The sequence below is a fragment of the Maniola hyperantus genome, chromosome 23 (genome assembly GCF_902806685.2).
Source record: "Maniola hyperantus chromosome 23, iAphHyp1.2, whole genome shotgun sequence".
Taxonomy (NCBI): domain Eukaryota; kingdom Metazoa; phylum Arthropoda; class Insecta; order Lepidoptera; family Nymphalidae; genus Maniola; species Maniola hyperantus.
The window spans coordinates 3851482-3868650 of record NC_048558.1 but is presented as its reverse complement, the minus strand read 5'-3'; the positions used below and the strand labels follow the sequence as shown (position 1 = coordinate 3868650).

Genomic DNA, 17169 nt, shown 5'->3' with positions numbered 1-17169 from the left:
ACAGCCCGCTGGAGAGCGTTTTTGCTTTTCTATTTAATATTTAGGTCATCGATCAATTCGACTGTAATCGGAACTCGTAAATATTGACTAGGAAACTCGGTATCGAACTTACTTAGCCATTTTTAGGGTTCCGTACCTCAAAACAAAAAATAGGAACCCTTATAGGATCACTTTGTTGTCTGTCTGTCAAGAAAACCTATAGGGTAGTTCAAGTCGACCTAGAATCATGAAATTTGGTAGGTAGGTAGGTGTTATAGCACAAACAAAGGACAAAATTCCGAAAACCGTGAATTTGTGGTTACATCACAAAAAATAGATTAAAATGTGTTCATGAACTAATAATTAGTATTTTCAATTTTCAAAATAAGATAAATATGTATATCAAGTGGCGTATCATATGAAAGGGCTTTACTTGTATTTATATTCCAGACAAAAACAGATTTTCTTACCGTTTTACTTCTTCTGTAGAACGCAACACAACCTCCGCATAGAATAACAATTATTAGATTAACTAACATAGATTATATTAATAGATAAATTTATAATTTCGACCGTAAAATGTTTCAAAGGTACTAGGTAGGTTAGAATTTGCTAGGTCAACTGAAACTAACGTGATTGCATTCTGAAAAACTATGAAAGAACACTTTAAAAATTAGCATTTAAAAACAACATTGTATATGTTTTACGACACAATGTCTGTCTGTTTCGCGACTTTACGACGCTGTTTACTGGTGGGAATGGCGTGAAAATATGTATTAAGTAAAACGAAAGGCTTAAACTAGGTTAAATGGTTAAAGTGTCGTAATGAAAAGTAATGTTTCCTTCGTAAATCCTTATATTTTCTAGGTACGGAAAGCACCTACCTATCTAAGTGTTGAAACGCTTATTACTATGATCTAAGTACCTAATACTAGACCCCGTTATATTGCCGCATTCTCAGACGTCAAAATAGACATGGGGGTAGGCAAGGGAAAAATTGACTATACAAAAAAAATTTAAAAAAGACTGTATTGAAGTCGGTTTTTATTTTTTTTGTAATTTTTTTAAAAATAAATAAAACACTAAAAATAAAAAATAAATACATAAAAAAAAAGATTCCGACGAATTGAGAACCTCCTCCTTTTTTGAAGTCGGTTAAAAATTGCATTCTCCTTTATAGGTACAAAAATAGGGTTATAATTGTAATATTCTAATAAGCTCCACTAAAAATTGTTAAATAATTTTTTTTCATAAAAAACGACTTCAATAACCACGTATGTGGTACGTACCTACCTACACTCAAAATTTAATAAAAATTATATTAATTTGTTACAGATTTTTATGATAATGTCATAAGATGACTAATTTATTATTTGTGTAATAAGTAGTATTAAGAATGGTTTTAGGCTGACATACATAAATGTAAAAGCCTGTTAATAAAAGATTAAAAAAAAAAAAAAAAAAAAAAAAAAAAAAAAAAAAAAAGAATGGTTTTTTTATCTTTACAGGTATTGTATGCGGACAGCTTAAGACAAAACGAAGGGAACAAGGTTTAAGAAACAAACAAAATATCTTTAAGCAAAGCCTTATAATACTATAGTACGCGACAAGCCGAGATGGCAATCGGGGTATTATGCGGGGGCACGCCCCGCACTCCCGCACGTCACTCGCACTATCCCGCACCGGATTAGCGCGAGGGCTATGCGGGTGTGTGCCCCGTCCGTCCCCACCCCGATTGCTATTTCGACCTGTTGCGTACTAACCTTACCACTTCTTTATTAGCGCATACAACTTACCATCAGATAAGATATAATAAGATAAGATAACAATCAACGGAAAACTCTGTCACATTCGCACTCAAAGCTATCGGAGACGCTAAGCTAAAAGCTTGCCTAATTGCTAAAACGCAAATTATACTCTCAATATAAAATTCACTTCCCTTATAATCTAAAACACTCCAAACACTCATGGGACAATCATCCTTTTCGACTCAGATTTATGAACCAAAATCGCTTGTAGCAACACCGATTGATATTACCATAGAGTAGGCAAATCCGGTATTAAAATTCGATAGACCATACGTTATCCAATAGAACACGAGAAACGTTTTAAGCTCTGCTCTCGGTAATGATTCGGTCGGATTCTGTATAGATAAGCCTGGATTAATATCTTTGCGGCGTGTCTGGGGTGATTTGGTCTGTGGTATTGTTCGTTTTTACTGGGCTAGGTTTTTACAAGCTAGGTTTTACATGCACTTTGCTCGTACTATACCATCGATATAAATGACAAGATATGGTCAAGCGAACAAAATTTTTCATGGTTTAGGAACCAAATAAATCAGCGCCACCACTTAGATACTAATGAACGACCAGTTTGAAATCCAGACGTCACTGAGATTACATTGGTGCTAAAACACCACTGAGTCGGTGCCATTTTGCGGATTAGCAGACTTCACACACCTTCGAGATTATTATGGAGAACTCTCAGGCATGGAGGTTTCCTCACGATGTTTTGCTTAACCATTAAAGGAAGTGATATTTAATTACTTAAAACGCACTTAACTCCGAAAAGTTAGAGGTGCGTGCCTGAGATCGAACCTCCGACCTCTGATTAGGAGGCGGACGTCCTAACCACTAGCCTATCACCTTACTTAAGTTAAACCTGCCTACTGACTAAGTTAAACCAAAAAATAAAAGTTCTTTCATTTATTAAAAGCGATTGACCGTTGTAGAAATAAAGTTCTTAAGTTAGTTGTTCAACTTTAATTATTACTTTAATCCAGTAGGTACCAAATTAATTTTAGTTTGAACCTAACTTACGTTAGACAAAGAGTGGCTTTCACAATACAGGTGTAATATAACAATTAGAGTTTGTACAATCTCGCCGTCTATCCAAAATGGCGGCATCCATTAACAATATGAAAACAATAGACAAAGCCAAGGCAAAGTTTGAAAAGCCGGGCCTGAAGCCGTCGGATAAATCGCAGCTTTCGATTATGAAATGAAAACATTGGATAGTGTCAAAGGTAGATAAAAGCTTGCCTGCGTCTAAACCATAACTGAAAATTACCTGCTTTAGAACAATGATAAAGTATATGTATTATCCCTACAGACAGTGGCATAGCTAGGATAGGCATAAGATAGGTACTTCGATGAAGAATTGTATAGTACGCGACAGGTTGAAATGGAAACTGCGGTATGAGGCGGGGGGACGCCCTACACACTTTTCTTAATCAAGCATGTTAAATCATTAAAATGTCCTAATTTTTCGGGTACACATATTTCACGTCCCTAATTTTACCTTCAAGCATAAAATCTTCTAGAAATGCGCCACAATCAGGAACAAACATTCGCTAATCACATGAGCCCCTCTATAAATTCTCGCATTTTAACCCTCTGAACACCCTTTATTTTTTCAGATATAACCCTATCACAAACCCCGCATAAATCAATTATCAGTTACGTTTGCCGATATAACACTAAAATACCTACGGGGTACACCTGATCCATTGCGCTAGGAGTTCCCAGTTCCCACCTGCTAATGTCATGTACACAAAATCTTCTAGAAATGCGCCACAATCAGCAAAAAAATATTCCCTAATCACATGAGCATCACCCCCTATAAATTCTCGCCTTTTTACCCTCTGAACACCCTTTATTTTTTCAGATATAACCCTATCACAAACCCCGCATAAATCAATTATCAGTTACGTTTGCCGATATAACACTAAAATACCTACGGGGTACACCTGATCCATTGCGCTAGGAGTTCCCAGTTCCCACCTGCTAATGTCATGTACAGCTAAGCCGATAATTACGGGATTATTCCCCCTCCGTCTGAATTCCCCTTCCCCTTTCTGTCCCCCCACTTCACTTTGCTTCAATGCACCGCTGTATGTGTGGTAATGGTTTTTAGGGATATAATTTTTCGTCTGATGGAACTTTTTCGTGAATAATTTTCGCGTAATTGTACTCTAGAGTGTTTCTCCTTCTTTGTTTTTCGGGGGCACAGATGGCTAGCAGGTGCTACAGTTTTCGTCGAGTAAGTGGAATTGTGCGTTTGGAGTACTCTCTCATTGACTTTTAATATTTATTATTACGCAGCGTTTACGTGCGGCAGCCGGAATTATAATGATGACCGTTTTCCTACAATGGGGTGATATTTCAAATAGGTATTGTGAAAAAAAATCTTTCCCTTGTAAAGTTTTGTTGGGTACGATAACAACGCAACGGGTGGAACTTAAACCACGATCTTTTAGTGTTTAGTCCGCTCCTTAACCGTTGAGCTATTAAAGAATAAATTGTAAGTTTATTTTTAGTTAAAATAATTTATGTAACCTAGTCCTAATCAGTACCCTTATTATAAATGCGAAAGTGTGTTTTTTTTGTTGGTTTGTTGGTTTGTCCTTCAATCACGTCGCAACAGTGCAACGGATTGACTTGATTTTTTGTATGGGTATAGATAAAGACCTGGAGAGTGACACAGGCTACTTTTTATCCCGGAAAATCAAAGAGTTCCCACGGGATTTTGAAAAAACCTAATTCCACGCGAACGAAGTCGCGGGCATCAGCTAGTCTGAAATATTTCTAGGTTTCTTTAAAAAAAAGATTATAAACTGGTTAAAAGTAATTTAAATACGTATTAAGTAACACGCATTTACTTAAATGATAGGTAGTCAACCCCTAAATAATTTTCAAAATTTATTATTCACTGAAATAATGTGAATAACTGAAATAAGTGCCCTAAATTGGCTACAGGTGAATGGGGTCACAATCGTCCCTACAGCAATCACAATACAATCAAAACCCCTTGATTTCTCACGTTTCCCGTCAACCTCTGAACCGGGCACATTATTTCAATTAATGTCTCCTAAACTGTATCCAAACTCAATTAAATTAATGACTATCTTAAGGTGGGTACTGACCGGCGTGACGGGGCGTAATGTAACATGTAACAAAGCGGTCATTCGTTGAGTCTGTACAGGAATCCCTTTAATACTATTACTCGCTTCGATCAGTAAGGCTAGCCATACGCGTTCAAGTTTACGGTAAAGTTTGCAGCGGACTTGAAGCGGTGTCCAGTCAACTAATAGCCATACACCAGCTTTTCTGGACGCCGCCGCTTCAAGTCCTCTGTGACTTGACCGTAAACTGGATTGTGTATGGCTAGCGCAAGCCACGGCGAGTCGTCACTAGTGCACATAGGACAAGCGTCGATTCTAGGTAGGTACTACTAAAATCTTGACTGCTAGTAGCAACGAATCTGGAGCACGGGCGAGCAAAGATTGATCAAATCAAGCACGTTTTGCTTGGATTTCAGCACACAGCGTAATGGCATTGCGAATGTTACATTACACCCCATAACACCAGTCAGCACCCACCTTTACATTCTACAAAATCTGGGTAGTTCCCGAAATCCTTGCGCCTTATTAGACCAAGTTGGATTGGATAGTAATTTATTACGGTTATTGCAAATTCTGGCCTGGGTCGTTAAGACCGCGCCGGCGTTGCAGGGTTGACCGAATCGCTGGGAATTAGCTTGGAGTGGGAATATTTTGGTATTTGGGCATAGTTTATGTTCCAGTGACATTGTTATTCGTTGTTCTACTTAGTGGAATTGGCATTTACCAGCCAATTGGTATTTGTTGAAAGAAATCCAAACTATATCAATTTCAATACAAAATTTTAAGGTATTAAAGTTATTCGTTATACACGCTTCAATCAATCGATCAGCCTGTTTACGTCAACTGCTGGACATAGGCCTTCCTAAGAGCGCGCCACCACACACGATCCTCCGCTTTCCTCATCCACCCTCTTCCCGCTACCTTCTTAAGGTCGTCAGTCCAGTGGGTTGGAGGTCGCCCCACACTGCGCTTGCCGATACGACTCCACTCCAAAACACGTCTACCCCAGCGGCCATCACTATATCATTAAATAAAATTATCCACCACTATATCATCTTACAAATCCAACAACCGACCATCAAAAAGTGTAATTTATTACCTATTTTGAATAAATTATTTGGCTATTGACTATTTATTTTGTGGTAATAATAAAAATTGCGAATACGCGTGGCCGCCATTTTAGTGACATCAGCACTAGACTGCAGTTCCGAGCTGAATATTAGCTGAATATTTTTACTTAAATATACGTCACATGACGTCGAAATGACGTCATTTCGATGTTAATGAGACATGGTTGCAGCGCAATAGTAATTTGCGGGACTTATAACATGGACATTTACTCCCTACCTACTCAATAATATTTTTAGTCCATCTACAGAAACTAAAAAAAAAATAGTCTATGTTAAATGGTGAGTAAATAGATAGAGCAATCAAAAAGCAGTAACATCCAAAAATAACTAAGCCCCAAAACACACACCGTTTGGCTCCAAAACTACTCTGTAACAGAGAACATAAAAGTCGCTGAAATCAAACACATAAATCCAATAGTCCGACGTTCGGAAATCGTGTGAGTTACTTTTACGGTTTCCGAACCGCTCTAATATGAGATCAAAAACGTTAGATAGGTATATACCTTTCCTTTTTAGCAAAACAACAAATGTGCAGTAACCATTGACTTATATGTAACTTCGTATGGACACGGCTATTGAACAAACAAAATGGCACCAACTCATTGGTGATATAGCACCAATGCAACCTTCGTCTGGATTTCTAACGGGTCGTTCATTAGTATCTAAGAGGTGGCGCTGATTTGTTTGGTTTCTAAACCGTGAAAAATTTTGTTCGCTTGGGCATACCTTATCATTTATATCGATGGCAGTAACTTTGTAGTTTAATTTGCTAAGCCTCGTCGCTTTGATGGAATTTCCTAAACTCCTGAAAACATGGTCTGATACGTTCAGATCCTGACATTCCTGGCTCAATAAAGCCTGTCAAGTGTCAACCTGGAACTGTTGATTGATTCCGGGAAACCTGCATGAATCATTATTACAATCGCAAGTGTTGTGATTGGCTGAATTTGTGGTATGCTTGTTGCATCAATGCATTCGTAGCCAATAGTGAGCGAGCGTCAACCAATCAGAGGTAATTGCAATCGTCATACTGTATCTGTCATTTTACCGCAATCGAGCCGCATGTTAGAACGAAGAATAGAAAAACAAAACAAGTAGTCCAATCTGAACACGAGGCGTACAAAAAGAGTTTTCAGCAGGCCGTATGTACCTTAATCCTTAGTCTATGACCTGCGCAAATCGTCACGTTGCAACTTCCGATTGGACTATTTTGTTTTGCGCGCACTAGGTAAGTATATACCTACTACGAAATCTTTGAGGTTCTTTCTGGCGTACCGATCAGCCATAGACTATATTAGGTACAAACTATTCCTAGTTTTAAATCACATTTGTAGGGTTCCGTACCTCAAAAGAAAAAAAGGAACCCTTAGAGGATCACTTCGTTGTCAGTCTGTCTGTCTGTTTTTCTATACCTAAAACCCAGTCCTTGGCTATAGACGACCTTAAAAAAGTATTCCAACAAGAGCACAAGTCGTATTAGGAATAAAATTCAACATTTAGATGTTGCTCTATATAAAGCTTGCATAGGTAGGCAGGCTTCCCCTATTTCTCGGTCTACGGTAAACATTTTTTATTGTCCCCAACATCAAGAGCCTGAATTATACCCCCTGTAGGGAACCATACAAATCCCGAATAAAACCATAACGCGGGCTCAACCTAATCGAGTGACGTACGAAACCGGGGGATAGAATCAGACCGGCTCACTTGGTGACAAGACCCGAGAATTATACCTACGGCGGGGCGCCCTTTCGACGGCACCTGCGTACAGTACGCGGCAGAAAGTAATGTACATCGGCCTTTAGAATGACGTTTCGACTTTGTAGAGCGTTGTCTCTGTCACTCATACCTATGTGACGTTTTGTCGGTGAGTCTCATAATTAAATAAATACTCATTTATTTGGGACCATAGCGCAAACACAGTACACAGTACAAAACACAACAAAAACATACAAAAAAAATAACAAAAAACATACAGACAAAAGAACACACGTACTGAGCCTTAAAAGTACGGCTTTTCACACATTTCAACCTAGAAAACCACCATAAGAGAAAGAGTCAAGACTCAAGAGTTATAAAGCTTATTGATAGTAAGAGAAACGTTTCTTAAATTTTAGATCGCACTATATTTAAGGCATCGTTCTAATACAACCTGATAACGCGATCATCGTGCGATGCGACTATCGCGTGCTCGCATCTATAGAAAGCGAATACGCGATCATCGTGCGAATGCCAATTGACATGTATTCGAGATCAGTATGTTTGATCGCGCGTTCGTACGAGTAAAATTCGCGCGAACTTGCGATGATCGCGCATTCGCGTTTTATTACGACGACGCGACGCCTTATACCTGCGGCGACGCATTCCTTCATAGCACTTTCTAAATGTGAAAGAATTTTTAAAATCGGTTCAGCAGTTTTAAAGTTTATCGATTACAAAAATGCAAACCTTTCCTCTTCATAATATTAGTATAGCTAAGAAAGAGAGGATTTTATTAAACTTTTGGCCGCTCACTGTGCCGTTGAAGCTGAATTGAATTTTATTTTTTAGCTATTTATTTAAACTTCGCGGAGTGAACCTTCTGTACCTCGAAGGTACTATTCTGTGGCAGAATACAATTATTTTTATAGGCAACACAATTTTCCTTGGCTCATTACCTGCATGTACCTGGCAACATTAACATGCCCGCGCTGGGTAGGGCCCGACTAATGCCCATTGGGCACGCGAACCGGTTTTTGATTATTTCCCCAAAATTATATCCCATTTTCACACTAAGGGAACGTGTGCGAACCCCGTTGTAATGGCCGTCGTGACTCGTGACTCAAAACAAGTATGGCGGCACGAGATGGCGGGAATCGCCATGTCTTTAACACAGATAATACATGAACATGAAGCGCAATTATTATTGTGTAACTGTAAAACTTATTTATCTACACTAAGGAAAGATTTGTATTTTTGTATGTTTGCAACGGATAAACTCAAAAACTACAGGACCGATTTCAAAAATTCTTTCAACATTAGAAAGTACATTATTTCCGAGTGACATGGGCTACATTTTTTTTTAAATTACAGATCCGAATTCCTTTTACGAAAATTATCGAAATACGCGGCCAAAAGTGAACTACATCGACCTTTAGAATGACACTTCGGCTTTGTAGAGCGTTGTCTGTCACTCATACGTATATGACGTTTTGTCGGTCTCAACGAAAGGGGCAACGCTCTACAAATCTGCTATCTCCTTCTAAAGGACGATGTACATTACTTTCGGCCGCGTACTGTAAATGATTTGAATTTGAATTTCGATGTCGGCTTTCTATTCGGGAAGTCGGCGGCGGTTGGATTCCGGGCACGCAGTATTTTTCGGAGTTATGTGCGTTTTAAGCAATTAATTATCACTTGCTTTAACGGTGAAAGAAAACATAGTGAGAAAAAATGCATGGATACCTGAGAGTTCTCCATAATGTTCGCAAAGGTGTGTGAAGTTTGCCAAACTTCACTGGTCCAGCGTGGCAGACTGTGGCCTAAACTCTTCTCATTCTGAGAAGAGACCTGTGTTGATGATGAAGAAAACTTATTTTAAATGTTACCCGGCTATGGAATATGGAAGTTTCTTGCTGGTTCTTCTCGGTAGGAACGGCATTCCGAACCAGTGGTAAATTAAACTAGTTAACGATGCAAAAGAACTTGTAATAAGTCTACTTGAATAAATAAATTCTATTCTATTCTTTTCTATTGGAATTCATCTTTGTTGCCTCATAAATCCCAAATTAAAAATTATAAATGAGTTTTCACTCACTTTTAGCGACAGATAAAATTAGATATGACTTGGAGATCACATTGCATTTATTCCGAAAATATTATAATATAATTTTCACACAAAAATATGACGTGGGTGGTAGAATATTTAAGATTAGTTTTGGCGTCTAGTTTCGGTTTCTGATCTTTCATCTTGAATTTAATGTTTTTATTTAAAGAAGCAACTTTCACATTATTTTTGTAACACAATATACTTTTTATTTATCTAATAGAAGCGAAAATTAACACCCATTTTTCGTGAAGTTGAGACTAATAAATAATTTTCTCGCGACGAAATATATTTCGTGACAAATTTGTCAGGTCGAATAATTTAGCCCGCCTACCTAATTTATATAGGGATTGACCTTAATAAAAAATTGTAAAGTAGATTTGGCGGCCCATAAACCGCAGGATTGCCGCCAAAAATACATTTTGACACGGCATTAAACGTCCAAAAATCTCAAAGTACCCGCTTATCGACAGAGTCGGATCGGGCGGCCCTCGAAAGCGAACATTAGCATCCATAATCCGGCAAATGAGCTCAACAAAAGGGAAATTTACGTAAAAATCCAATAACAGTAGTCATCAGCCCGGGCCAACGCATTTTGAGTTTTAGTAACAGAAAATGTATTCAAGTCACTTATTCATTGTGGTTAAGGCTTTTCTATACGCTCCGGCTACGGTTGCATAACCGATTCGAAACGAACTTGAGTCTGTTGGGGTATTTAGAATTTATAGGAAAAATATCAGTAAAAAGAAAAAACTTGGACGTCCTGTTTGAGATATATATTTGAAGTGAGTGAATATGTCATCGAATGTAAAACAAAAACTCTTAGAAAAAATAAGAATAAGAACATATTTAAATATAAACAATTTAGTTTACAGCCAGTTCCAACAGAGTCCAATTGTCATTTATGAAACCCGAACTAGTATAGTCAACAACGCGCAAAACGTTTGCATTTTAATAGGACTTTGGTTATACAATAACCATCACAAAAGTTGAAAAAGTAAGTGGTTGTACCGCAAAATTGTAAGAGTAGGAATACATTCAGAGTACAGAATCCGACAAATAAAGTTAACAAAAGGGGAATTCACGTAAAAATCCAATAACAGTAGTCATCAGCCCGGGCCAACGCATTTTGAGTTTTAGTAACAGAAAATGTATTCAAGTCACTTATTCATTGTGGTTAAGGCTTTTCTATACGCTCCGGCTACGGTTGCATAACCTATTCGAAAATCACATTTTGTCCACATTTTATCAACTCTGGTAACACATTCATGTAGTTGTAAAAAGGCACGTAATAAGGTTACGATTGTAAGGTATGGTTTTGCGTATGTAATTATCTACGCATATTGAATAGAATAGATTTATTTGTTTATCTAACACATATGTATTATACACAATTAAATATTTACAAGAATAACGCCTATTGGACAAAAGGAAGATGGTACAAAGGTAAAACCGATCTGGAGTGAAACCGGAGTCGTGTAGACCGACCTTAAATTTAATAGTACGAGTAATCATTCTGGATTTATATATTCAGACGGTCACGTAAAATGTTATATAGCCTGTGAAATATTTTATTAGCGCGATTTTTATCACTACCTAGTTGTATTTAATGGTTGTTAGAGGTCAGTAAAATACAGGAACTGAACTTAAACACTTATTTAATTAATTAAAAACTGGAGACAATTCCGGGACACGTCACACCAAACCAACAATAATATGAAGAGAAAATGTCCTGTTGTAGAAAAATAGCCAATAAAGTTCTTGCGCTATTGCTCGCACTATTATTGCAGGCGAATGTCTTGAACATGCCCCCGGGCGTTGAAGGCTGCACCTTCAACCACCTTGATTGACTTCACAAATTGGTAACGGGCAAATGCGGGAAAACGATCTTCTCACAGTTCCGCTTGCAGTTTTTACGTCAGCCACTCGTGCAACTTGATCGGGGCCAGGAAAAAGAGCCACAATTCTTCCCAGTTTCCACTTTAAGGGAGGTAGATTATCCTCCTTTAGAAGGACCAACGAGTTGAGTTCCAATGTATGGTATGGTGTCTGCCATTTAGTACGTTTCTGGAGTTCAGAAACATACTCCTTGCTCCATCGCGCCCAGAAATGCTGCCGGAGTTGCTCAACTCTTTTGTATCTGGTCACATGTGTGTCCGCTTTGCGTCCTTGGTAATCTTCAGTCGGAATAGCTGTGAGCGGACGCCCAATTAAAAAATGGCCAGGGGTCAGTGGGGTCAAGTCGTCTGGATGCGAAGATAAAGGAGTAAGTGGTCGCGAATTTAAAATTGCCTCAATTTGTGTTAAAGTCGTATACAATTCTTCGTAAGTTAAATGACTGTTGCCTAGCACTCGCAATAAATGAAATTTGGTGGATTTTACCCCCGCCTCCCAAACACCGCCGAAATGAGGAGAATACGCCGGAATAAAGTGAAAATTAATTCCTTCATTTGAAAGCTCACTGGACAGTGAGTCAGAATTTTGTTGCAAAAACTTGGTTAGATCATTGTACGCCCCAATAAATGAAGTTCCGTTGTCAGAATATAGATGGCGTGGTTTTCCGCGACGAGCCACAAGTCTACGTAGAGCTAGAATGTAGCTATTACTTGTCAAGTCACCTACCAATTCCAAATGAATAGCCTTGGTAGTGAAACATATAAAAATGGCGATGTACACTTTCACAATACGACAACCACGTCCTTGACGACTTGCGGAAGATATAGGACCTGCATAGTCAACGCCAACGGTTTCAAAGGGGGAACCACCTGGAGTAAGTCGCCGCCGCGGCAAATCACCCATAATAGGAGCGACAACACTTCCTTTCATTCGTGTGCATCGAATGCAACGACGATAAGTAGCCTTTGCCAAATTACGGCCACCGATTGGCCAGTAAACTTCTCTGATCGAAGCCAACAATAATTGTGGCCCAGCGTGCATGAGTTTCGTATGTTCGTATTTAAATAATAGTTGAGTGAATCGATGAGTGGACTGTAAAATTAAAGGATGTTTTTTATCATACGAAAATTCTGAGTTGCTGATACGACCGCCAACCCGCATTAAATTATTCTCATCTAGAAACACGTTAAATTTTAATAAAGCACTCTTCGCAGGCAAGTTTTTCTTATGCAATAAAATATCATACTCTGCAAAGGATTCTTTCTGAGACGTGCGAATAATGACGTTTAATGAATTATTTAATTCAGTTTCAGTGAGAAAATTGGTTGTAGCACGTCGTCCTTTACATGCTTCAACAAAACGTAGCACATACGCAATTGCACGTCTAAGCCTGTTAAAATTTGAAAAACGGTCAAAATTAATAAATTCAGTTGAATTTTCCGTTTTAACTAAACACGACAACTCAGTACGCGTTTCAGGTAGCGAATCGGAATGTACTGACGTAGAAGGCCAATTACTGCTAGGTTCCTTCAAAAAACTTGGTCCTGACCACCACATATCGAGAGACTGAATAGTGTCAACACTGACTCCACGTGACACATAATCCGCTGGGTTTTGCTTAGTAGGAACGTGTCGCCATGCGCAATCACCGGTCTTTTCTAAAATATCGCCGACGCGATTGCGAACAAATGTATGTAGCTTACTCGGCAACATCTTAAGCCAACCTAATACAATAGTGGAGTCGGTCCAAAAAACAGTACACGCTGCATTAACTCTAAGTGAGCTAGTAACTTTTTCATACAGCTTCGCTGCAACCTGAGCTCCACAAAGCTCAAGCCTAGGGATAGTTGTGGCTTTAATGGGTGCCACCCTACTCTTAGCAAGTAATAACCGCACTAAGATTCTGCCACTACTATCAATGCTACGGACGTAGAGACACGCCCCGTAAGCCCTTTCCGACGCATCGGAAAATGCATGAATCTCTACTCGCACGAACAAATCTATTAATACGCGACGTGGTACTTGTAGATTTGCCAAAACATGCAGATTTTTAATTACTTCCCACCAAGCTTCTTGAATCTCCGGCGTCAATGGGTCATCCCACGACAAGTTTTGTAACCATAAGCTTTGCAATATAATTTTTAATTTAATAACGACCGGAGAGACCAGACCTAATGGATCGAATATCTGTGAAATTACAGAAAGCACATCACGTTTTGAGCTTCCCTTTACTGTGATCGAAGTACCGATCGGAAAATGCAACTCATCAGATTCAGGTTGCCATCCTAAACCTAAAGTTTTGCTTGGCTCGTTACCCCCTACATTTAAATCATGCGTGGACTCAGTGGACTCTGAAACTAACTGAGGCTCATTAGACTTCCACTTTCTCAGTGGCAAGCGAGCAGAGGCGAGGGTAGCCGTTACTTCACTACGAATGTTACGCACTACGTTTAAATCATCCCCGCCACTCAACAGATCGTCAACGTAAAAATCGTGAAGGATGATTTCAGCGATCTGATTGTCCTTACATTCAAGTCCTAGCTGCTTAAGGCATCTGGTAGCAAGGAAAGGTGCACTTGCTGTACCATACGTTACGGTATTTAATTCAAATGCCTTAAGTTGTTGATTAGGGTTGTCACGCCATATTATACGCTGTAAATACCTATCATCAGGATGCACAAGTATCTGCCGATACATTTTCTCCACGTCGGCTAAAATAACGTACTTGTGTTGCCTAAACCTCAGAAGAATGGACAACAAATCGTCCTGCACTGTCGGACCTACCATCTGAATACTGTTTAGACTAATATTAGTGCTAGTGGTAGAGGAACTTGCATTGAACACGGCCCTTAATTTAGTAGTCACACTGTTCTCACGCAACACGCCGTGATGTGGGATAAAATGTGCATTACTATCCGAATTAAGTTCACATTCTGACATGTGACCTAAAGACTCATATTCGGACATAAACTCGCGGTACATTTCATAGAGTTTTGGTTGTTTAAGAAGCCTGCGTTCTAAAGACAAGAAACACTGTTTGGCTCGATGTAAAGAATCGCCTAAAACACTAGGATTTTCCTTTAATGGGATTCTCACGCAAAAACGACCGTCCTCTAAGCGAGTAGTATTTTCAATAAAATGCTCCTCACATAATTTCTGTTCCGGTGAATAACTAGATGAACTGGAAATATTTACTTCTTCTAAATTCCAAAAACGTGCGAGTTGACTCTGAATATCTTGATTTAGTATATCAGTGGTAGGGTAAGTGTTAACGTAATTACATTGTATATGGTTAGGCAGATGTGATGTGGAAAATCTGTTATTCATCGGGCCAGAAATTATCCACCCTAACCTAGTCTCGCAAAGGGTAGGCTTATTATTACCTAAATTAATTCTTTGCGATCCTACAATGTCCCAAAAAATATCAGCACCTAATATTAAATTCACTGACGCCGGTGTGTGAAAATGAGGATCCGCTAAACAAACGTCAGTAGGTATATTAAGGTTTGAAATGTCGAGTGAACGACACGGCACGTTATCTGTTAACGACGGCAAAACAAAACAATTTAAATTAGTCATAAATGTATCATTTAATGACTTCAAACGCAAGCGACACATTTTATCAATATGCGTAGACGCATTATTAATACCCAGTACAGATTGATCGATATGATTATAAGGCAGATTTAACTGACGAAACATTTTTTCTGACAGTAGGCTGGAAGTGCTACCAGAATCCAAAACAGCGCGTCCGATATGTTCGCGATTGTTTGAATCATATAACTAACTAGCGCAGTCGATAATATAACGTCCCCGCGGCGACTGTTTACTTCAAGACTCGCGGACGACACGCTCGCTGATAACGCTAAGTTATTTGGATTTGTGGTGGAGGGAGTCGCGCTGACACTTTCAGGGCTCTCGCTATGCACAACTGGCTTCTGCTTATCTGTAACATGGACTAAAACTGAGTGTTTTCTTTTACAAATTTTACACCCATTTTTTTACAATTATTTGAAAAATGGGATTTAGAAAAACAATTAAAACATACCTTAAAGGTAGGTAATAACTGCAGGCGCTCTTCATTACTCAACGCTAAAAATTGAGGGCAGGTACTTAATTTATGCACGGCGCTGCATTTGGGACAAAAGTCCTTTGAACTTAAATTATTATTAGTTTGTGTGGTCACCATAGCCTTTAGTTTTGACTGTTTATTATTTGAGTTGTTGTGGGGTGTCTGACGCGAACATTCTATTGTATCAAGTATATTAGTACGCATCCTAACGAAATCGAGGAAGTCCTGTAGCTCTATGCGTTTTTTGCTGTCTAAGCGGCCTTTATACTCCTCCCATTCACGATAAGTTGTACTGTCCAACTTATGAGTGATAATGTAAATGAGAAGGGTGCTCCATTCCTTAATCGGTTCACCTAAGATCTCTAAAGCACGGAGATTTTTATTAAATTGGTCGAGAATGTGCTTCAAATTAGAAGCAGATTCCCGTGTGACCGGTTCGATATTAAATAAGGCAGCAACATGGTTCTGTATTAACAAACGTTTATTATCAAACCGATCACACATGAGTTTCCATGCTACATTATAGTTGCTAGACGAAAACTCGATGGATGATATTACCACAGCGGCAGACCCCTCCAATGATGTTCTTAAATAATGAAATTTATTTACGTCATCTATGTCGTCATTATTATGAATTAGACTGGTAAAAGTATCTCTAAACTCCAGCCAATTGTTATATGCACCACTAAATTTAGGAAGTTGGATGGTAGGCAACTTGACAGGGTTCAGTCTACTACAGCGTGAACCATCATCGCTAGGAAGTGGCACTTGTGACTTTTTATAATTTGCTAGCATCTCCTGTCCATGGCTTAAGGCCTTGTAATATCTACATTCAAACTCTTCACGTTCTGCCAACTGCAGGTCAACGTTATCCGAGATGCACTCTAACCGAGTTTGAGTTTCATCGTATTGAGAGTACAATAAATCTAACTTGTTTATGCGTAATTCCAACTCACTGATATCCTTTGCAGATGGTGACACGGTGCTATTCTCCAATGACTTCAAATAACCAGAAAAAATTGTAATCCGACCTTTATAACTGCTCCGTTTTTTCGTTAACTCATTAATTTCGGCCATTCTTGGGAGACGAGTGCAAAACCTGGAATTTGATACAATAATAATGTAATAACTATATAAACAATTTATATTTTTACACAGTAGATACCTAAAACAACAATTATTGATACAATAGTTTAATGTCAAAGTTTGTAAAAATCTCAGTTAGGTTTGTAAAATTAGACAATGTTACAATGTGAAATCTATATCTATTTGATTATTAACATGCTACTAAACGTTAAATGTTAAAATATATTTAATCTAGGCACATACTATCACAATTTAACAGTTTTTTAAGATTAACTTTGACTAAAATTTACACATTGTCAAA

The 17169-nt window shown here is 38.5% G+C and overlaps 2 protein-coding genes across 6 annotated transcripts in view; one reads left to right on the top strand and one right to left on the bottom strand.

Moving 5' to 3' along the window:
• Nucleotides 1-17169, top strand: part of Cirl (Calcium-independent receptor for alpha-latrotoxin) — a 473771-nt gene that overhangs the window by 406245 nt on the left and 50357 nt on the right. The gene's annotated exons all lie outside the window — the stretch shown is intronic.
• Nucleotides 11473-16811, bottom strand: LOC138403966 (uncharacterized). The gene is made up of 2 exons (XM_069506348.1): nucleotides 16739-16811; nucleotides 11473-15656 (listed from the first exon to the last, which is right to left on the bottom strand). Exon 2 carries the CDS (start codon nucleotides 15410-15412, stop codon nucleotides 11648-11650), a length of 3765 nt encoding a protein of 1254 aa, XP_069362449.1. The 5' UTR covers nucleotides 15413-15656; nucleotides 16739-16811; the 3' UTR covers nucleotides 11473-11647.

Excerpts from the sequence above, each read along its gene's own strand:
- LOC138403966 (XM_069506348.1), bottom strand. The coding sequence starts at position 15,412 with ATGTTTCGTCAGTTAAATCTGCCTTATAATCATATCGATCAATCTGTA.